We start from the raw sequence: 24,770 nt of genomic DNA, 5'->3' as shown, positions 1-24,770 counted from the left end.
AGAGATCGTATGTTATAAAAATGCAATTCGCATTGTACGAGAAGAAGGAGAACCCTTAATGGTGTACGGAGAAAAGGGCAACATGAAGCTACATCTTATTAGTAATTTGAAGGCACAAAAACTAATAAGAAAAGGTTGCTATGCTGTTCTAGCACACGTCGTGAAAGTACAAACTGGAGAAAAGAGCATCAATGATGTTCCCGTTGCAAAAGAATTTCCTGATGTATTTCCGAAAGAATTACCGGGACTACCTCCACATCGATCTGTTGAATTTCAAATAGATCTTGTACCAGGAGCTGCACCAATAGCTCGTGCTCCTTATAGACTCGCACCCAGCGAGATGAAAGAACTGCAAATCCAACTGTAAGAACTATTAGAACGTGATTTCATTCCACCAAGCACATCACCATAGGGAGATCCTGTTTTGTTTGTCAAGAAGAAGGATGGTACATTTAGGTTGTGTATTGATTACAGAGAGTTGAACAAACTTACCATCAAAAACGTTATCCACTGCCGAGAATTGACGACTTATTTGATCAACTACAAGGCTCGTCGATTTATTCGATGATCGATTTACGTTCTGGATATCATCAAATGCGAGTAAAGGAGGATGATATTCCAAAAACTGCTTTTAGGACGCGTTATGGTCATTACGAGTTTATGGTTATGCCGTTTGGATTGACTAATGCACCAGCTGTGTTCATGGACCTTATGAACCGAGTGTGTGGGCCATATCTTGACAAGTTTGTCATTGTTTTCATCGATGACATACTTATTTACTCAAAGAATGATCAAGAGCACGAAGAACATTTGAGAAAAGTGCTAGAAGTATTGAGGAAAGAAAAATTGTACGCTAAGTTTTCAAAGTGTGCATTTTGGTTGGAAGAAGTACAATTCCTCAGTCACATAGTGAACAAAGAAGGTATCCAGGTGGACCCGACAAAGATCAAAACCGTTAAAAAGTGGGAAACCCCAAAAACTCCGAAGCATATACGTCAATTTTTAGGATTGGCTGGTTACTACAGAAGATTCATCCAAGATTTCTCCAAAATAGCAAAACCCTTGACTGCATTAACGTATAAAGGGAAGAAATTTGAATGGAAGGATGAACAAGAGGAGGCGTTTCAATTATTAAAGAAAAAGCTAACTACGACACCTATATTGTCATTGCCTGAAGGGAATGATGATTTTGTGATTTATTGTGACGCATCAAAGCAAGGTCTCGGTTGTGTATTAATGCAACGAACGAAGGTGATTGCTTATGCGTCTAGACAATTGAAGATTCACGAGCAAAATTATACGACGCATGATTTGGAATTAGGCGCGGTTGTTTTTGCATTAAAGACTTGGAGGCACTACTTATATGGGGTCAAAAGTATTATATATACCGACCACAAAAGTCTTCAACACATATTTAATCAGAAACAATTGAATATGAGGCAGCGTAGGTGGATTGAATTGTTGAATGATTACGACTTTGAGATTCGTTACCACCCGGGGAAGGCAAATGTGGTAGCCGACGCCTTGAGCAGAAAGGACAGAGAACCCATTCGAGTAAAATCTATGAATATAATGATTCACACTAACCTTACTACTCAAATAAAGGAGGCGCAACAAGGAGTTTTAAAAGAGGGAAATTTAAAGGATGAAATACCTAAAGGATCGGAGAAGCATCTAAATATTCGGGAAGACGGAACCCGGTATAGGGCTGAAAGGATTTGGGTACCAAAATTTGGAGATATGAGAGAAATGGTACTTAGAGAAGCTCATAAAACCAGATACTCAATACATCCTGGAACGGGGAAGATGTACAAGGATCTCAAGAAACATTTTTGGTGGCCGGGTATAAAGCCGATGTTGCTAAATATGTAGGAGAATGTTTGACGTGTTCTAAGGTCAAAGTTGAGCATCAGAAACCATCAGGTCTACTTCAACAACCCGAAATCCCGGAATGGAAATGGGAAAACATTACCATAGATTTCATCACTAAATTGCCAAGGACTGCAAGTGGTTTTGATACTATTTGGGTAATAGTTGATCGTCTCACCAAATCAGCACACTTCCTGCCAATAAGAGAAGATGACAAGATGGAGAAGTTAGCACGACTGTATTTGAAGGAAGTCGTCTCCAGACATGGAATACCAATCTCTATTATCTCTGATAGGGATGGCAGATTTATTTCAAGATTCTGGCAGATATTATAGCAAACATTAGGAACTCGTCTAGACATGAATACTACCTATCATCCACAAACTGATGGGCAGAGTGAAAGGACGATACAAACACTTGAAGACATGCTACGAGCATGTGTTATTGATTTCGGAAACAGTTGGGATCGACATCTACCGTTAGCGGAATTTTCCTACAACAACAGCTACCATTCAAGCATTGAGATGGCGCCGTTTGAAGCACTTTATGGTAGAAAGTGCAGGTCTCCGATTTGTTGGAGTGAAGTGGGGGATATACAGATTACGGGTCCGGAGATTATACAAGAAACTATCGAGAAGATCATCCAAATTCAACAACGGTTGAAAACCGCCCAAAGTCGACAAAAGAGCTACGCTGACATTAAAAGAAAAGATATAGAATTTGAAATTGGAGAGATGGTCATGCTTAAAGTTGCACCTTGGAAAGGCGTTGTTCGATTTGGTAAACGAGGGAAATTAAATCCAAGGTATATTGGACCATTCAAGATTATTGATCGTGTCAGACCAGTAGCTTACCGACTTGAGTTACCTCAACAACTCGCGGCTGTACATAACACTTTCCACGTCTCGAATTTGAAGAAATGTTTTACTAAAGAAGATCTCACTATTCTGTTAGATGAAATCCAAATCAACAAAAAACTTCAATTCATTGAAGAACCCGTCGAAATAATGGATCGTGAGGTTAAAAGACTTAAGCAAAACAAGATACCAATTGTTAAGGTTCAATGGAATGCTCGTAGAGGACCCGAGTTCACCTGGGAGCATGAAGATCAGATGAAGAAGAAATACCCGCATCTATTTCCATAAGATTCGTCAACACCTTCAACAGCTTAAAATTTCGGGACGAAATTTATTTAATGGGTAGGTACTGTAGTGACCCGAACTTTTCCATGTTTATATATATTAATTGAGATTGATATTTACATGATTAAATGTTTTCAACATGTTAAGCAATCAAACTTGTTAAGACTTGATTAATTGAAATATGTTTCATATAGACAATTGACCACCCAAGTTGACCGGTGATTCACGAACGTTAAAACTTATAAAAACTATATGATGACATATATTTGGATATATATATAATTAACATGATACTATGATAAGTAAACATATCATTAAGTATATTAACAATGAACTACATATGTAAAAACACGACTACTAACTTAATAATTTTTAAAAGAGACATATATGTAACGATTATCGTTGTAAAGACATTTAATGTATATATATCATATTAAGAGATATTCATACATGATAATATCATGATAATATAATAATTTAAAATCTCATTAGATATTATAAACATTGGGTTAACAACATTTAACAAGATCGTTAACCTAAAGGTTTCAAAACAACACTTACATGTAACGACTAACGATGACTTAACGACTCAGATAAAATGTATATACATGTAGTGTTTTAATATGTATTTATACACTTTTGAAAGAATTCAATACACTTATCAAAATACTTCTACTTAACAAAAATGCTTACAATTACATCCTCGTTCAGTTTCATCAACAATTCTACTCGTATGCACCAGTATTCGTACTCGTACAATACACAGCTTTTAGATGTATGTACTATTGGTATATACACTCTAATTATCAGCTCTTAGCAGCCCATGTGAGTCACCTAACACATGTGGGAACCATCATTTAGCAACTAGCATGAAATATCTCATAAAATTACAAAAATATGAGTAATCATTCATGACTTATTTACATGAAAACAAAATTACATATCCTTTATATCTAATCCATACACCAACGACTAAAAACAAATACAAACACTTTAATTCTTCAATTTTCTTCATCTAATTTATCTCTCTCAAGTTCTATCTTCAAGTTCTAAGTGTTCTTCATATATTCTACAAGTTCTAGTTACATAAAATCAAGAATACTTTCAAGTTTGCTAGCTCACTTCCAATCTTGTAAGGTGATCATCCAACCTCAAGAAATCTTTGTTTCTTACAGTAGGTTATCATTCTAATACAAGGTAATAATCATATTCAAACTTTGGTTCAATTTCTATAACTATAACAATCTTATTTCAAGTGATGATCTTACTTGAACTTGTTTTCGTATCATGATTCTGCTTCAAGAACTTCGAGCCATCCAAGGATCCGTTGAAGCTAGATCCATTTTTCTCTTTTCCAGTAGGTTTATCCAAGGAACTTAAGGTAGTAATGATGGTCATAACATCATTCAATTCATATATATAAAGCTATCTTATTCGAAGGTTTAAACTTGTAATCACTATAACATAGTTTAGTTAATTCTAAACTTGTTCGCAAACAAAAGTTAATCCTTCTAACTTGACTTTTAAAATCAACTAAACACATGTTCTATATCTATATGATATGCTAACTTAATGATTTAAAACCTGGAAACACGAAAAACACCGTAAAACCGGATTTACGCCGTCGTAGTAACACCGCGGGCTGTTTTGGGTTAGTTAATTAAAAACTATGATAAACTTTGATTTAAAAGTTGTTATTCTGAGAAAATGATTTTTATTATGAACATGAAACTATATCCAAAAATTATGGTTAAACTCAAAGTGGAAGTATGTTTTCTAAAATGGCCATCTAGACGTCGTTCTTTCGACTGAAATGACTACCTTTACAAAAACGACTTGTAACTTATTTTTCCGACTATAAACCTATACTTTTTCTGTTTATATTCATAAAATATAGTTCAATATGAAACCATAGCAATTTGATTCACTCAAAACGGATTTAAAATGAAGAAGTTATGGGTAAAACAAGATTGGATAATTTTTCTCATTTTAGCTACGTGAAAATTGGTAACAAATCTATTCCAACCATAACTTGATCAACTTGTATTGTATATTATGTAATCTTGAGATACCATAGACACGTATACAATGTTTCGACCTATCATGTCGACACATCTATATATATTTCGGAACAACCATAGACACTCTATATGTGAATGTTGGAGTTAGCTATACAGGGTTGAGGTTGATTCCAAAATATATATAGTTTGAGTTGTGATCAATACTGAGATACGTATACACTGGGTCGTAGATTGATTCAAGATAATATTTATCGATTTATTTCTGTACATCTAACTGTGAACAACTAGTTGTAGGTTACTAACGAGGACAGCTGACTTAATAAACTTAAAACATCAAAATATATTAAAAGTGTTGTAAATATATTTTGAACATACTTTGATATATATGTATATATTGTTATAGGTTCGTGAATCAACCAGTGGCCAAGTCTTACTTCCCGACGAAGTAAAAATCTGTGAAAGTGAGTTATAGTCCCACTTTTAAAATCTAATATTTTTGGGATGAGAATACATGCAGGTTTTATAAATGATTTACAAAATAGACACAAGTACATGAAACTACATTCTATGGTTGAATTATCGAAATCGAATATGCCCCTTTTTATTAAGTCTGGTAATCTAAGAATTAGGGAACAGACACCCTAATTGACGCGAATCCTAAAGATAGATCTATTGGGCCTAACAAACCCCATCCAAAGTACCGGATGCTTTAGTACTTCGAAATTTATATCATATCCGAAGGGTGTCCCGAAATGATGGGGATATTCTTATATATGCATCTTGTTAATGTCGGTTACCAGGTGTTCACCATATGAATGATTTTTATCTCTATGTATGGGATGTGTATTGAAATATGAAATCTTGTGGTCTATTGTTACGATTTGATATATATAGGTTAAACCTATAACTCACCAACATTTTTGTTGACGTTTAAAGCTTGTTTATTCTCAGGTGAATACTAAGAGCTTCCGCTGTTGCATACTAAAATAAGGACAAGATTTGGAGTCCATGTTTGTATGATATTGTGTAAAAACTGCATTCAAGAAACTGATTTCGATGTAAAATATTTGTATTGTAAACCATTATGTAATGGTCGTGTGTAAACAGGATATTTTAGATTATCATTATTTGATAATCTACGTAAAGCTTTTTAAACCTTTATTTATGAAATAAAGGTTATGGTTTGTTTTAAAAATGAATGCAGTCTTTGAAAACCGTCTCATATAGAGGTCAAAACCTCGCAACGAAATCAATTAATATGGAACGTTTTTAATCAATAAGAACGGGACATTTCACCATCCGACTTAACCAAAATGACCCAAGAAGTCTGGAACCGTGTCGATGTGATTGTCCTTCAATGGATATACGCTACCCTCTCCAAAGATCTCCTTTCCACCATTATTCAACCTGACTACACTGTCAAACAGACATGGACTCGCCTTCAAAATATCTTTCAAGATAATCGTCATTCTCGTTCACTGGCTTTTGAACATCAATTTATAAACATTCGTCTTAACTATTTCCCCAATGTATCAGCATATTGTCAAGAGCTCAAAACCATCTACGATCAAATGGTTAGTGTCGGTTCAAACGCTAATGAAAAATGATTGGTTCTTCAACTTGTTGCAGGTTTAAACGAAAGTTACGAAACGGTTGGAACCTATATTCATCGGATGGAGAAACTCCCAAGTTTTTATGAAGCAAGATCGAAGTTGATTCTGGCGGAAAGCAAGAAGAATAGGCAAGCCAACAACGCTGCTATCACCGCCGGTGCTGCTCTTCTGAACACTACCAACACCCGGGTTTCTAGTAATTCATCATCAGATAACCCTAGTTATAATGAAAATCATCGAGGGTGATCTTCTAATTTTAGGGGTCGTGGCGGTCGAAATAATAACAGGGGCGGCAGATCAAACAATCGTTATCGTGGCAAGGGTGGAAATAATAGCTACTGGACCAATAATACATCCACATGCCCAAGAACTCAAGGCCCACCTTCATCTAATACTTATGGGCCACCCTTCTATCCTTAGGCTTGGCCATCTAATCGGTTTGGCATGTCACCATGTCCTTATCCAACATCAAATTGGGCCAGGACCACTGCTCCTTACCCTTCTGCAGGCCTTCTTGGACCACGTCCTCAACAAGCGTATGCTGCCAGTGTTGCTTCCTTTTCAGACTATACACCCACTGATACAGAAGCTCTTCATACCATGTCTATGAACCCACCCGATGAAAAGTGGTATATAGATACGGGAGCTTCAACGCATATGACCGCGTCTCAAGGTATGCTCTCATCTTATTATAATATGGGCAGTCCTAAAGACATCATTGTTGGCAATGGAAATAAACTTCCCATTTTTGGTTATGGTCATTCTACTATCCCTACTTCATGTTTACCTCTAAACTTATATAATGTTTTATTTGTTCCTAATCTTATTAAAAACCTAATATATGTTCGTCGTTTATCTGTTGGATCTTTCTATTGTTTTTGATCCATTTGGTTTTACTGTGAAGGATTACACAACGGGAATACCAGTCATGCGATGTGATAGTCAAGGGGACCTTTACCCAATCACGCCTTCCAAAATAAAACAACTATATATCCCTTCTACTTTTGCTGCTATAACTCAAGAAATGTGGCATAAGCGCTTAGGACACCCGGGCGCTAACATTCTACGTTTACTTAAAAATAAATCATTTATTTCTAGCACATGTAATAAAGACTCTTCCTTGTGTGAATCTTGTGTGTTTGGCAAACATATAAAATTGCCTTTTTATGATTCAACCTCGTCTACTATTTTACCATTTGATATATTGCACAGTGATGTATGGACATCACCAATAACATCTTCTGCATGTCACCGATATTACATCCTATTTTTGGATGATTTCTCCAATTTTATGTGGACTTTTCCTTTAGCTCAAAAGTCTCAAGTCTTTACCACTTTTCTTTCTCTTAATCAATATATATATATATATATATATATATATATATATATATATATATATATATATATATATATATATATACATACATACATACATACATATATATATACACATATATATATATATATATATATATACATATATATATATATATATATATATATATATATATATATATATATATATATATATATATATATATATATATATACACACACACTCAACTCTCTACTAACATCAAATCTTTTCAGTGTGACAATGGACGAGAATACAAGAACTCATCTTTTCATACCTTTTGTCAACAAAACGGGATGATGTTTCGTTTTTCATGTCCTCACACTTCATCACAAAACGGACGGTCTGAAAGAAAAATACGTACCATTAACAACATCATACGTACGTTATTCGCACACTCATCCGTACCTCCCCATTTTTGGCACTATGCATTAGCCATGGCCACCTACTGTAACGTCCTCCCAATAGGGTCTGGAAGGAACGTCACTATTATCAAAACATACCAACATATTATAATAAACGAGAATAATACTAAATGATGAATTTAACTTTAATGAGTACGCAGCGGAAAATGAAATGTCGTTACAATGACAGGAATAACAATATCGTAAATGTTCACATGCAGAAGTAATAAATGCGATATCTCTTGATCCTATGTCCAAGTAACATCACATAAGCAGTAAGTATAAGAGCTTGAATCAAACAGCACCTGAGACAAAACATGCTAAAGTGTCAACCAAAAAGGTTGAGTGAAGTTCATAGGTTTAACAAAAAGTTTGTCGGTGTTTTAGACCACAAGATTTAGTTTGTAAAGTTGATCTCCCGCAGGATCAAAAAGTTATGCCAAAGCGTGATATTTAGACTAAACGTTCAAGTTTGCCCCATGACAAGTTGTGTCTGTCCTTGTCGGTTTAATTTCATTATCAAGTAATACAAAGACTTAGTCAAATGTATCGGGGACGTTACTCCCAATAGGCCTACCCCCAATAATTAAGCATGCAGCAGCAATTAAAAATATCACTGTAGGGACTTAGTCGGACATAGCCGGGTATAGCATAGTTTAACAGTTTGGTACTTGTGTCTAAATTGTAAAAAGTAAAAACAGCATGTGTCTCACCCCAAGTAAAGTAAGTAAGTTTGCTAGCAATAAAGAGGGGCTATGAATTCACCTTAGTAAGTAGAGAGAGTGTTATTCCTCGGAATAAAGAGTTGAACGAGTGAGCAGGAAAGTCAACCTATTGACATTTAAGAGTAGTCAAGTGTTTTGCCCATGTTTAAGTTTAAGTATGTGTTTAAGTATAGTTTGTTTTACTAAGTTTCTATTCCTAGTAAGTTACTATTTTTATAAAGTTTTCATTTTTAGAAAGTTTCTTATTTTACTAAGTTTCTATGACTAGAGAGTTTCTACTTTTATCAATGTTTTCCATTTTAGGATACTTGCCGTATTAGATAAGCTTCCAATCACCCCTTTCCCTTCCAATGGCTAATTTAGATCTAGGGGCTTGAGCCATAGGACCCTTTAAATCGGAAATCCAAACTCTCTGCCTAGAATCTCATAGAAACCATTCGTCAAGAAAGTTCGAAGATCTATACATCTCTAATACATATCCCAAAATGTTTTTATGTTACAATATAAGTAGTAGGTTATAGGTGCTAGTAATAGTAATAGTGTATACATGTTATTTATTTTATTTTAAATTGCATATAATTTATAACATTATTTACATATTTCGGTAAAAATAATAACCGAAGTAAAAAGTAAAAAGTAAAAAAGTAAAAAGTAAAAAGTAAAAAAAATAAAAAGTAAGAAAAGAATACTTACTAGTAGTAATTCTTCAAAGAGAGAATGAGAAAAATTTTGGTGTGAGTTTGAATGAGAAATGAGGGGTATTTATACTTGAAAAAATTAGGTAAAAAAATAAAATAATTAAAAGAAAAAGAAATATTTAATTCTTAATAGGATTTTAAAATTAAAAAGTATTAAATGTTAGGTCATGGGATAATGCACAAAATAAAATAATAAAAGTAGTTTTTCCATTACAATTTTTAATTAAAAAGTAATTTATTTATTTATTTATTTATTTTTTATTTTAAGGATTTTTTTTATGTAAATAAACAAATTTATTTAATGTTTTTCCAAGAATATTTGTCAATAATATTTTATTTTATTTTTTTTATTTTTTTTTATTTAATTAATAAATACAAATTTTGCATAAAAATAATAAATAATTTGGTATTTTATATTTTTAATAATATTTATGATTTTAATTATTAAACTATAGCTTTAGTAAGTTTGTAAATATTATTACATTTATATATAATTGGATTTATTATATAGTTAAATATATTAACTAAATAATAAAAGTGATACAAAGTTTATATACTTAGTTAAATTATGTCAAATTATATAAATTAATAATATATTTTTTTATTTAAGCGTACATTGTTGACTAAAAATTACTATTCGGTCAATATTTAATTGTATATAACAACCCTTAATACATATAGTCAGACATATAACTCTAGGGTTAATTCAGTAATTAAGAAGTCGAAAAGTGAGGGTTGTTACACCTACATACACAACATCTTACCTAGCAAACTCCTTAACAACAACACACCAACACAAATCCTATATAAACGTATACCAAAATATAACCACCTTCGCACCTTTGGATGCTTGTGTTATCCATTACTACCATTTACCACCATCAATAAACTACAACCTAGATCCACCCCTTGCGGTTTTCTCGGCTATCCCAACAATCACCGTGGTTACACTTGCTACGATCTCAACAATAAGAAAATTATAACCTCACGCCATGTGCTATTTGACGAAACAAAATTTCCGTTTGCATCGTCCACAAACACCAATCCTAAAAATTACTCCTTTCTACATAACAACCTTCATTATCTAAATAATCCTCTACCTAACCTATGTTTGAACACAACAAATTCAAATACTATCCAACAAATAGACCCTTTGTCCCAACATGAAACATCATCACCTGTCACAACACCTTTAGTCCAAAACACACAATTATCTACAGCCCAATCGCCTACCACTCATACGGCTCATTCACCTACCTCTTCTACGGTCCAATCATCTACTTCAGCCCATAATCCCACCTTCACTTCGACCCAATTACAAACAGACCACACTTCCACTAATCCCACCTCTAGTTCGTCCCATGTACAAACATGTTATCCTTCCACTCCAACAGCCCAAACACAACCAGAAAATCCCTCAAATCCACCTCATGTCCAACGTACTATGCAAACACGTTCTATGATTGGCACTTTTAAACCAAAAAATATCTTTAATTTGTCTACTATCTCTTCTTTATCTCCTATACCTCGTACTCCTTCCGAAGCTCTAAATGATCATAACTGGAAAAATGCCATGCTTGATGAGTTTAATGCCCTTATTAGTAATAAAACATGGGAGTTAGTACCTCGTACGCCTAATATGCATATAATTTGTTCCATGTGGATTTTTAAGCATAAATTTAATTTTGACGGTTATTTTGAGCGATACAAAGCTCGTTTGGTTGGTGATGGCAGGTCTCAACAGGTTGGCATCAATTGTATGGAAACATTTAGTCCGGTTGTCAAACCGACTACTATTCGCATTGTTCTCACCATTTCTCTCTCTCACTCATGGGAAATCTACCAACTGGATGTTAAAAATGCTTTCTTACATGAAAATCTTAACGAAACAGTATATATGCACCAACCAATGGGTTTCCGGGACCCGAACTATCCTAATCATGTTTGTCATCTCAAGAAATCACTATACAGCTTAAAACAAGACCCTCGTGCTTGGTACCAATGGTTTGCAACATTTGTATCATCAACTGGGTTCACACACAGTCGTTGCGATCACTCCTTATTTATTTACAAGCATGATCAGGATGTCGCTTATATTCTTCTATATGTAGATGATATTCTTCTAATTACTTCATCTAGCGCTCTTCGGCCACTATCATCTCACAGCTTGCAACCAAATTTGCGATGAAGGATCTTAGTCCAATCAGTTATTTTCTTGGAATCTCCGTACATCGCACCAACCAAAGATTATTTCTTAATCAGACTAAATATGCTAAAGAAATTCTGGAACGAGCTGGAATACCTAATCGTAAAATGAGCAAAACACATGTTGATAACAAATCTAAACTTAGTTCACAAGCTGGTCCTCCTTACTCAAACATTACATTATATCGAAGCCTAGCAAGAGCTCTACAATACCTTACTTTAACTCGCCCTGATATCTCATATGTCGTGCAACAAATTTGCCTACATATGCATGATCCACACAAAGCATAAATGGCTGCCCTCAAACGCATATTGAGATATATCAAGGGAACAATCAACTATGGTATGTTTCTCTCCAAAACGTCAACCACAAATCTAATCTCCTATACAGACTGAAACGACCCGTTCATATCACTATAAACGCAGTACGTTATTCATTAGTCCCATAGTGAGGTATTTGACCTCTATATGATACGTTTTAGAAAATATTGCATTCATTTCATAAAAAAACACACCATTATTATACATTATGCATGTTTTAAACAAGTGGGCGATTATTTAAGAAATAATCCCCATAATACATTGGTTTCCAAATACTACACAAGTGACATAAATGTTGAATATAATACATGACAAAGATTGTATTGAATGCAACACTTCATTTAAACAAAGGCATGAGACTCCATGCACAGCTTGCTCAGATAATGCAACAGTGGAAGACTTTCTTAAGGACCTGAGAATAAACATGCTTAAACAGTCAACACAAAGGTTGGTGAGATATATAGGTTTATCATCGATATAAATATAGACCACAAGATTTCATAGTTATAAATATATGTACACTCGTAAGTGTATAAAAGTATTCTATAAGTTGTTGAGCACTTCGGTAACCATACTTAACCATTAATGTGGCATATTCTCTTTATTATGAAATCTCCCTACACTGTACCAAGTGTAGTAAAAATGAAGTACTATGCAACTGTTTACGATACTAGAGCGACTAGCCCGGTTGGGGTTGTCAAACCCGATAGATCTATCAATAGGATTCGCGCTTACATTCTCTTACAACATGTAAATATTAGTTACCAAGCTATTAGGGAAAAATATGCAAAGTGGTACAACTCAACGTAGAATATATTTTAAGTACTTGTGTCTATGGCGTAAAACATAAAATGCATGTATTCTCATCCCAAAATATTTGTAGAGTTTAAAAATGGGACTATATACTCATAGTAGTAAAAGTATATTAATAATAAGTTTTCAACTTATTAAAAATATGACCGTCGTCCTTGGATTCACGAACCTATAACAATAATAACGATTCAGATAATAATACGACATATGAATAAAATAAAGCAAGTTCATAGAATACTTATATAATAATTTTTAACATTTTATGTTAGTAGTCCATTGTTAGTAGTCCTTTGTTAGTAGTCCAAAATAGTCCGAAAAGTCCAACAGTCCAATAATCGGTATATATATATATATATATATATATATATATATATATATATATATATATATATATAATCTTAGAATTACTCCACGACGTATTGTATACGTATTGTCTTTGCATCAACCCAGAGACGTATTGTATACGTATTGTCTTAGAATTAACTAAGATGTATTGTGTACGTATTGTCTTAGGATTTATCAAAACGTATTGTATACTTATTGTGTTTGGACGTACCAAGAATGTTATTATACATATATACAATCACAGAATTAACCAAGATTATAATATTTTGGTATACTACTGATAACATGTACAAATATATATAGGATATAGGAAAAGTTAACAAAGATATGGTTAATATAGTTTTTATAATATAAATTTCGTCCATACAACGTTAATTTTAGCAGATTTTGTTTTGCTCGCCAAATATTCATTACAACTCCGTTTAAAGTGAATCAAGTTGCTATGGATTCCTTAAGAAGTAAATTTTATAAAAACCAATTCGAAAAGTTCATCTCAAGTAGTAATTGTTAGAGCTTTACCCTCTTTTTGTGTCGGTGGACAGATTTGGAAAAATTCCGGCATCCACCCAATATATGATTTTTGATAAAATACTTCCACTTTGTCTAAAATCATGAAAAAAATACTGGAATTCTTATTTACATATATTAACATATTTTCAAAGTCTTAGCCTCGAACTCAAAGTCTAAGATAAGTTTTTAATTCCCAACCCAAAACAGCCCGCTTTTTACCGAATGGAGATTAAAGGATATATGTTAAGTTTCAAGGTGTTCTTCATATGTAAAAGTTATAAGTTCTTATATTAACTTAATATAACATCATAATAAATATAAATAAGTGTTATTAGAGTTAAGTTAGAAGGATTAACTTAGTTTTCAAACAAGTTTGGTGTTCACCAAAACAAGTTCTAGTTTTTACAAGTTTTATAAGCATAATAAGATAGCAACTATATAAGGGATTGAACAAGGATTTTGAGAAGTATTTTACCTTGATTATGAAGAGGAAAGTTGCTGAGATTGAAGTATGATATGAGAGCATTCAAGTGTGTATTTTTAGTTTAAGAAAATGTGGAGTAAAAATGAGTTAAAATGGTCCTTATTTATAAGCTTATAATTTTGGCTTTTAGTGAAAATATCTAAGATAAGTTAAATTGTATTAAGTCATGCATGACATATTAAATTGATTAGATCATGAATGACATATTACACAAATAATTGCAGATTTCTATTGGTATATACCAATAGTAAATACTTCTAGATGCTATGTATAATACGGGTAAAAATACCGTATGAATGCGAGTAGAATTCTTGAGGAAATTGAACGAAAATATGAGTATAGCTATCCTTTATATGTATTGGTATATTATAAAGTATATTCAATACTTGTAAGGATGTATTTACACTCGTAATACATTATATGTAAATACATTTTAACATAACTTAATTACGTCGTTTAAATAGTAATATATATATTGTTTGAAAACTCTTTAAATTAGTAGTATGAAAATATATATATAATACTTTGTTAATATACTTAATGAGATATTTAATTATCATATTTTCAAGTTAAATATATATAAATCCATATATATATATATATATATATATATATATATATATATATATATATATGTATATATATACACACAATAATTAAACAATTAAACAATTAAATCAAGTTATGACGTTCGTGAATCGTCGGAATAAAAGGGTGACCAAAAGCTTGTGTAAAACTCTTTTCGGAGGTTCAAGATTTATTAAAATTCATTGCTTATCAAGTCGGAATTATATAAAGATTAAGTTTAAATTTGGTCGGAAATTTTCAGGTCGTCACACAGATGCCGACTGGGCAGGATGTCCATACACATGCAGGTCAACCTCAGGCTACTTCGTTTATCTTGGAAACAATCTTATCTCATGGTCTCCCAAACGACAACCAACACTTTCCCGATCCAGTGCTGAAGCAGAATACCGAGGAGTTGCGAACGTAGTATCTGAATCTTGTTGGTTGCAAAATTTACTGTTAGAAATTCACCACCCTGTTCAAAAAGCTACGATCGTGTATTGTGACAATGTTAGTGCTATATTCTTATCAAGCAATCCCATTTAACATCAAAGAACAAAACACATCGAGCTAGATATACACTTTGTTCAGGAAAAAGTGGAACGAGGACAAGTTCGGGTTTTACACGCCCCATCACGATATCAAATTGCTGACATCTTCACCAAATGATTACCGAGCATTCTCTTCGATGATTTTCAAGACAGTCTCAACGTCTGTCCTCCTCCCGCTTCGACTACGGGACCCTATTAGACAATAGAGATTTACGGTTATTAATGTAAATTATTATGTCTTTACTGTACATGATTTTGTTACACCAATTTAGCCTTAGAATAGGGATATATTTATGGTAAGCTTGAAAGGTCATTCATTTGTATTTTATCTAAAACTGTTAGTCGGACACCAATAAGAGATTTAATTTGAGATGGAGAAAGTAATAATATAAGGAAATTGTGTTCGGATTAACTTGTAGTTTATCACTAAAATAAAATCCCTAATTTTTCCTCGAAAAGTAAGTTTTCATTCCTTCTAATAACGTGTCAAATAAAGAAAGCTATTTTTTTGGCATAAAACAAGTCGAGAAGATGACTTTTATAACATAATATAACCTGAAAAAGAAACAAAAAGCTTTAAATTAAGTTTTGTTTTCTCTTAACAATGGGTTCTTTCTAAAATGGATATGTAGATAAAGTAAATCCATATCCATATAATACACAATAATAACAACAAAACCCAATCTTATATAAATAGAGTATGAAATAGGTAAGATGTAGACAATCCTACCCATATTCTAAAATAAATAGAAATCATTTCTCCAATCTAAATTGAATTTCAGACATGATTTAAAACTCATGGAAATTTGATATCACCATTTTCATGGTGTCTCTTATTATTATTATTATTATTATTATTATTATTATTATTATTATTATTATTATTATTATTATTATTATCTATACTTTATTTGTGGAATGCCTTCCTGCTACTGGTCCAAAAGTAACTATTCACCATTTTTGTCCCCTTGATTTTATTTTTTTATTTTTTTTTGCTGATTTATAATAGGATTCATATACATTTTTTTTTTGCCTTTGTGGCCTGGTTTCCAGCAAAAAAAAGGGATTATCACCAAAATACCCTTTTTTTTAAGCTTGTTGACTGACAGCCCTAAAAAAAAAGTTTGACAATTTGCCCTCGCAAGGCGCAAGACACCTTGCGTCTTTGCGACCTTGCGTCTTTGCGATCTTGCGACCATGCGACCTTGCGTTACTGACAAACGCAACAAAGAGACTTGCGTCCTTGCGTATTGCGTCTTGCGTCTTGAGACTTGCGCCTTTGCGCCTTGCGTCTTGCGTCTTATCCAGATAAGATTTTCATGATTTCGTGGATAAGATTTTGTACGATTTTTGTACTATTACGGATAACTTTTTCAATTCATATAAGGTATTACCAGCTCTATTTTCACTTCATTTCCACCATTTCAACATAAATCATATAATTTCAAGCGTCATTAAGGTAACTTTCTTTGTTTTAAATAATGAGTTTTAGTGATAATGAAACCTTTGTTATTCATATATGTTGTGGTGGTTCTTTTCAATTTATTAATAACTTACCTATGTATTTGCCTCTAGATTGTTTTAGAACACGATTAAAACTCCCAGTTGCTCCCCAAAAACTAATTACTCGAAGAATATTGTTAAAAAATGTTCTTAGAAAAATTAATTTGCCACCTAATGCTCCTGTTTCAATGAGATATGTTGTCGATAATCTTGTTTTTGATATTACTGATGATTATGAAGACTTTCGTGATTTTCTACAACATGCAATATCAAATGCTCCTATTAATATTTACATTGTCGACAAAGTTACAATGCATCAACTCCCAGAAAACTTACAGTCAGTGCAAATCCTACCAATACACAATGTCCATCAAAACCTACCAACACACGATGTCCAACAAAACCTACCAACAAACGAGGATAGCACAAACCTTCAGACACCCAATTTGGAAGAAGCACGACCTGAAGTACCACCTCCAAACACAGAAGAGTTTGATTTCTTCAACTATGGAGTTGAGAACGTATGTAAAATTAAAAAAACAGATCACCCTTTTGAATCAGTTGTCGCGTCTAGTGCTTCGGAGGAAGAAAATGACAGAGAAGATCAAGATGAAGATGAAAATGAAGAAGAGGAAGAAAAAAAGGATGTATTCTGGAATATGCCACTTTTATTGAGTGAGCATGACCAAGAGACTGAATCTACGAGCCAAATAACAACCAGTTATAGAGTATCCGATTTGATTAAAGTTCGACAAACTTTTTTAAACAAGGATGATTTTGTAAACCATCTATACACAAAATGTCTTGAAGAAAACTTCCAAATTAAGCCTGTAAAGTCTGACAAATCTCGATTCACTGCTAAATGCATGTTGCCAAATTGTGAGTGGAAATGTAGTGCATACAAAATACGCCACACTGACAACTTCATCGTAAAGAAATTGCATGACGTACACACATGCTCACGTACCCAAATTATGGGAAATAATAAACATGCTTCCAAAAAGGTGTTAGGAAGTATTCTGATGGAATCGTTCAAAGCTGCAAATCGAGACTATAATCCAAAAGATATACGTGATGATGTTGGCAACCGTTTTCGGGTGATCATTTCTTACAATCAAGCATGGAGAGCCAAGTGTCATGCAATAGAGATGCTTCGTGGCAGTATGGATGACTCGTTCCGAATGCTTCCCATTTATCTTCATAACATTAAGATTCATAACCCAGGAAGCATGACAAATGTGGTGACTGACAATGAAAATAGATTCGTGATGTGTTACATGTCCTTTGGCGCAGTTGTAAGTATCACTCTTCCTACAATTGTTTTATCTTAAACTAATAGCAATCTCATTTGATTTGTTTGCATGCAGATTCGATCATTTGTCTAAAATATTCGCCCTATTATCATCGTTGATGGTGCACATTTGAAAGCTGGATACTTGGGTACAAATTTAGTCGCTGTTGCAATGGATGCCAATAACGGAATTTTGCCATTAGCTTATGGAATTGGTGAAGGCGAGACAAACGAGGTTTGGTCATGGTTTTTGGCAATCTAAGAGATCATTTAGAGAGTTGTGGTATGAGTAATCGTATGTCAGAGATTACCTTTATTTCTGATCGTGCTCCTTCAATAGCACATGGTATTTCAAATGTGTTTCCTGAAGCCTTTCACTCTTTTTGCGCACGTCATTTATTCATGAACATAAAAACGATGTCCAACAAATTCAAATATTTTGAATGGCACTATTGGAAAATGGTTAAGGCTTATCGTTTGTCAGATTTTCAAGATCATGTTAGTGTATTTCAACGAAGATTAAAAGCGTCTCACAAGTATCTAAATGACGTTGGTTTCAACAAATGGTCCAGAAGTCATGCTGGCCATGTTAGGTATGCATACCTTACTAGCAACAGTGTAGAGTCTATTAACGCTCTATCCAAACATGCTCGCAAACTACCAGTTTGCATGTTATTGGAATTTTTTCGCGCTTCTATACAGGATTGGTTTTTCAAACATCACAACAAAGCAGTTAGTCTCACTTCAACGGTTACTCCATATGTTGAACGTAAATTAGGTAAGAGGACGAACAAATCAAGAAGATGGCAAGCATTTCCATCGACAAACAATCTAATAGAGGTGCGTGATGGAAGGAAAAACGGCCTCGTTAATCTAGAAGATAGAACATGTACATGTGGGCAATGGCAATTATCAGGCATACCTTGCGGACATGTATTGGCAGCAGCACGACTCTTCGGAGTGGAAGATGTTACATGTTATGTATCACATTGGTTCTTGTCTCAAACTTATATAAATACATATTCCGAACACATCCTTCCTTTGCCCCATCGATCCGAATGGTCCGATCCAGGGCCCAAGATCTTGAAAATCGTAAAGCCCCCAATTCAAAAGAAAAGAGCACCTGGACGCCCAAAAAGTACCGATCGGATTCCATCTCAAGGTGAAGAAACTGAAAAGAAAGTAAGAACATGTACTCGTTGCAAGCAAGCAGGTCATAACCGAACAACATGTAGCGCTTCTTATGACCTAACCGGTGAATCTACTTCTCAGAGGGTTAAAAAACAGCCTCAAAATCAAAGTCAAAGTCGAAAGAGAAAGTCGAACCTTCGCAAGCTTATCAGTCTCAATTTTATCAAACGTACGATTTAGACCAGAATTAGGGGACCAGAATTAGTTGCTTGTTTATCAGTCTCAGTTTGTTGTTTATCAGTCTCAGTTAGTTGTTTAAATATGTGTCATAGATTAACCTACATAGAGACGCAAGAACGCAAGAAAAATCTTGCGTATGTCATCAAACATACGCAAATACGCAAACAATAACTTGCGTCTGTCTTTAAAAAAGACGCAACTTTTCAAACAATACCTTGCGTATGTCATGAAACATACGCAAGCACGCAAACATCAACTTGCGTATATCTTTTAAAGAGACGCAAGGATGCAAACATAACCTTGCATAAGCCTTCAAACATACGCAAGAACGCAAACAAAACCTTGCGTTCCTTCAAACATACGCAAGAACGTAAACAAAACCTTGCGTAAGCCATTTAAAGAGACGCAAGGACGCAAACAACACCTTGCGTCTGTCAAAAAACCAGAAGCAAGGACGCAAAAAAGTCCTTGCGTCTGTCCCAGATTATTTACATACAAAAATTACATGTTTTACCTAAAAACTGTATAATAATTACATCTGCAAGTTAACTAATTAACAACCTTTGGGTCCTCTGGGTCCTCTGGTGGTGGTGGTTCCTGTGTATCAAAGCGTGCACGGAAGAATGTTCTTGCCATTCGAATTCTATAGTCCTTAGCAGCCTTTTTAGGGTCTCCAATGTTGTCAATCTGATCCCAACCAAAAACTATCTTCTCCATATGAAGGCAGACCCAAACACCACAATCACCATGGCCACCACTCTGCATTGGCACATACGGTGCATCCTCGATCATCAACTCTACATCTTCTCTGTTCTCATAATAGTCAACAATTTGTGAGTCCTGCTTCTTGTTAAAGTAATCAATAGCCTTCAAATATAACGGCAAGTTGTCTGATAAGTTTTTGAAGACAGCCTCGAGTTGAACTTTTTTCAAACAACCCTTTAAACTATCATAGACTAATACTCTCTGTTCATCTAAGTTCAAAGTGAGTAGTATAAAATGTTCAGGATCTGAAAAATGTACTGGAATCAAAACCTGCAACAAAAGAAACATAAAAAGTCAAGAAGGAAGGACGCAAGGTTGACCTTGCGAGACACGTAAGGACGCAAGGTAGACCTTGCGTCAGGAGCAAGGACGCAAGGTCTACCTTGCGGGTGGACGCATGTACGCAAATTTTACTTTGCGTCCATAATGAAGACGCAAGGTTAATCTTGCGAGGGTCGCAAGGACGCAAGAGAGTGTTTGCGAACGGACGCAAGGGCGCAAGATTTGTCTTGCGCCTATTACAGTTTACTCAAAATGTATAGTTTATATAAAAAAAAAGGACTAACCTTATCACATTCAGCCCAGGATGGATAAAGGTCATCACTACCATCCCCAAGACCAATCAAATACATATAATCTGGGGGATTGAATTTAATGATCCCCTCTGCTTCAGGATTAGATGTATCCCCCTTCTCCTCCTCATTTTGAGTGTCATCATCATAAAAGGACTTGAATTTCTCCAGTTGATTGAGGAAACCCAATGGCATAATCGTCCATCGAGAACTACATGTATAATCTGCAATCGGAAACTGAGGACTCGAGGACATCTGGCTAGCTCGGGGCAGAAACCTCTGCCGAAATCTCAACAGGAAGGTAGCCCATCCATCAATATGCTATAATCAGATCAAGTTGATTATGAATGTTATAAAGCTAAAAACAAAACAAAACAAAACATGCATAAGTTTATAATTATTAACAAACTTACTATGTTTTCCAAATAACCAGAAAATGCAATTCCCAATAAACGTTTCCAAAACTCAGTGAACGATGATGGTGATTCGATGATGTTGGTGGCGTAGAAGCTCGCTTGTACTCGGGAAGATCGAAGATGGAAGGATGAAGAAGATCTAGTAACGATGAAGATGTGAGGAGGATGACGTGAGGATGATGATGAAGATTTTGCGAGTGATTTGCGAGTGTTTGGATCTTGCGAATGACGAGCGAAAGGGCACCAGAGAGGAGTTTGCGTATGTGTGTGGGAACAGTGAACGCAAACTGATCATTTAACTAGTTCTTTTACTGCTACACGCAAGGTCGCAACGTCGCAAAGACGCAATGTCGCAAGGTCGCAAGGACGCAAGCTGTCTTGCGCCTTGCGAGGGCAAATTGTCAAACTTTTTTTTTTAGGACTGTCAGTCAACAAGCTTAAAAAAAGGGCATTTTGGTGATAATCCCCAAAAAAAAAAACTCTTTAAAAGAGCTAATTTACTCAAATGGACCTACAAGCCCAACAACTGTACACTTGCCCAACAACTGTTCCCAACAACTGTACACTTTTTTTAATGAAAAGAATAGGAAGCGTGTACTGTTTCAAACAAACAACCCATACATTTCGTGGGAAGCTGAACAGAGAGGGATGGCCAAGGACACCAACGTATGTCTTCCATGTCCTTCTTCCCCTGTCCTCCTTCATCATCACCACCACCTACTTACCTTCTCATTTAGTTTTTCCTTTTCTTATTCTTCAAATCGTATCTGTTGCATATTTTCTACTTTTTCGAGGGTTCTTCACAGGTTTGCATCGTTCTTTTTGATTTCTGATTTGTTTAGGTCTTTTGGCTGTCAATTTGTTGATAGTTTTTGCCTAATCCTTTGTTCTCTTATCTTAGAAGCATAAAAAATCCTGATCACTACCTGACATCTTAAATCCGTCTTAGAATTTCAAATTCATATCTTGAATCATCTTGCAATTTAGATGTAAACCCCTCTTAGAATTTCATATTCATGTCTTAAATCATCTTCTACCTAACATCGAAAATCGAAATTTGTTTTTTTTTTCCTTTTTCTTTTATGCCTCTATTAAATTGGTTATTAATTACTCTGTATTTAATTGTTGTTGTCTTTGAATAGTTGTGGTTGTCTAATTTGAGATTGACGTTGAACACGGATCTGAATGACAACAGATGACGGTATTTACTCAATGTATGCACTAACAAGGTTACATACGGTGAGTTTCTTCCTGTTGAAATTAATAACTTTAGGTTCTGGTAGTGTTTTCTTTTCCTTATATGGAGTAATTGATTAGCTTTATGTATAGTGGTTTTTTTGTGTAAACAATTTTGCATCTTCAAAGCTATTATTCTTTGTTTAATATGCGTCTCATCTGCTCTATAGTTAGTTATTTTCTAAAAAAAAATTCGCTTATTTGTGCAAGATGGTGTTCGACAGAAACTCGAAAATATTGCTGTTGTTCTACTTTATTTATTTACATTTCTTTCTTCAGGTAATCCTTTCGTTTAACTAGGCATATTTTTTTTGTTTGATTTATGTTTCATATGCTCTATGGGTTCGTGTGCATTTCATGATGGAAGTAACTAATTTGTGTTGTAAGCCACGTGTTCACCGAAATGCCTCAATGGGATTTACTTGAATTTTACAGGCCTGTGTTTTCAAGAGAAGGTCACTTTTGTGCATTGTATCCTACAAAAATGACTAACTGACTATTGACTGATACAGCTAAGGTGAGTTGTATAGTTTAAATATGAAAAATGTTATATGTTCATTTGTTGAAGTTTTGAGGAAAGGGCTTTGTTGTAATTTTGATTTAAAATGAATTATGAAGTGAGTTATTGACTGATACGACTAACATGTTTATTTTACATGTTGTTAATAGATCATGAAAGTTATTGCTAATTACATGTACATTATGCATTCGGACGAAGTTTTTTGGTGGATATGATACAATGTCTTTAAAGAAACAGTTTGGAAAGAAAATAACAAAACTCAAGGATGAGAACCGACCCAAGTAAGAAATAGTCCCATCGACGTCTCTCCGTATTTTATTAATTTAAATTATTATGCAACAATCAAGTAACATTTGAAAATCTGCAGTGGGAATTAATGATGTATATGTTCTTGAAGCAAGAAACAAGGTAAGCTAACTTATCTATGATCAACAATTTGATGAAGTCATTACTCAGCTTGCTGAAAAATGGGCTTGGTAACACATCATTATCATTTTTCTAAGAACTACATTCTATAATTGATGTTAGTTTTAGATATTAATTATGTTTCTTATCGTTTTTTAATTGGGTATGAGTTTCTTGACTAACAATCCGTGAGTGCATTACCTTCTGTAGCAACAAAAACTGATTATATTGCGTAGGGCTGGTCATTTAAAAGCTGCTAAGGATTTTTCTCGGCTATTGATGAAAAAATAAAAAAAGTTGCCTGCATTTAAGCTCTTGCATACCTAGTGGAGATCCTTTGTAGTACTAACAACTATTAACGACATATTTCGATTTCAAGGCCATGAACCAGATATGTTGAACATCTTTTTTACTTTTAATTAAATTGTTCCATTAAGTTTGGAGATCAGAAAATGGACAAAACTATCAACTTTTAATCATAATTCATTAAATTGTTCCTACAAACCAAGATCTGAATGTGTGGTATTATGACTGCACTCATGGTAATATATATCCATGTTTCCATGTAGATTGATGTGAACAAGCTTGCGGATCAGTAGGAGTGACTTTGGGTCCTAAAGGACGCAACGTAGTGATGGAGAGAGTATGGTTCCCGTACAGTTGTAAATGATAGTGTGATCGTTGCTAAAGAGGTACATTATATTGTCCCTAACTTTACTGTCTCTATAATTCTTTTAAAAAAGCAGTAGGTATTTATTATATTTCTCATCAAAAATGTACATTACTTTCTCTATAAATAATAAATATACTTTTGTAAAGCATTAGAATGATAAGTTGAATAGTATATTTTCAGTTGTGATCATAAAGTAGGATAGTATAAAAAATTATTTTGCAATTCTGCATCAATATAGGTAGAATTGGAAGAAACTGTTGAGAACTTCTGTTGTTCTTGCCCAAGGTTTAATCAATGGGGGTGTTAAGGTGTGGTGAATCTTTCAACTAAATAGGTAGTGAACTTTCTAAGAACTTGTATGCATCTTTTTTGATGCTCTTATTTATCAGGTGGTAG

General features: G+C 34.1%; 1 protein-coding gene and 1 long non-coding RNA gene across 2 annotated transcripts; both read left to right on the top strand.

The window, feature by feature from the left end:
- Positions 1–12,010: 12,010 nt before the first annotated feature.
- Positions 12,011–12,322, top strand: LOC139874997 (uncharacterized mitochondrial protein AtMg00810-like). The gene has a single exon (XM_071862385.1). It carries the CDS (start codon positions 12,011–12,013, stop codon positions 12,320–12,322), a length of 312 nt encoding a protein of 103 aa, XP_071718486.1.
- Positions 12,323–22,714: 10,392 nt separating this feature from the next.
- On the top strand, positions 22,715–24,475 carry LOC139877835 (uncharacterized). Its single transcript, XR_011768803.1, has 5 exons — positions 22,715–22,779; positions 22,987–23,055; positions 23,212–23,293; positions 23,446–23,577; positions 23,664–24,475. It is a non-coding gene; the product is annotated as an uncharacterized lncRNA (long non-coding RNA).
- The last annotated feature ends 295 nt before the right edge of the window (positions 24,476–24,770 follow it).

Source organism: Rutidosis leptorrhynchoides, chromosome 11 (genome assembly GCF_046630445.1).
Source record: "Rutidosis leptorrhynchoides isolate AG116_Rl617_1_P2 chromosome 11, CSIRO_AGI_Rlap_v1, whole genome shotgun sequence".
In the NCBI taxonomy this organism is placed as follows: Eukaryota; Viridiplantae; Streptophyta; class Magnoliopsida; order Asterales; family Asteraceae; genus Rutidosis; species Rutidosis leptorrhynchoides.
This window is presented reverse-complemented; position numbering and strand designations above follow the sequence as displayed.

Excerpts from the sequence above, each read along its gene's own strand:
- LOC139874997 (XM_071862385.1), top strand. The coding sequence starts at position 12,011 with ATGAAGGATCTTAGTCCAATCAGTTATTTTCTTGGAATCTCCGTACAT.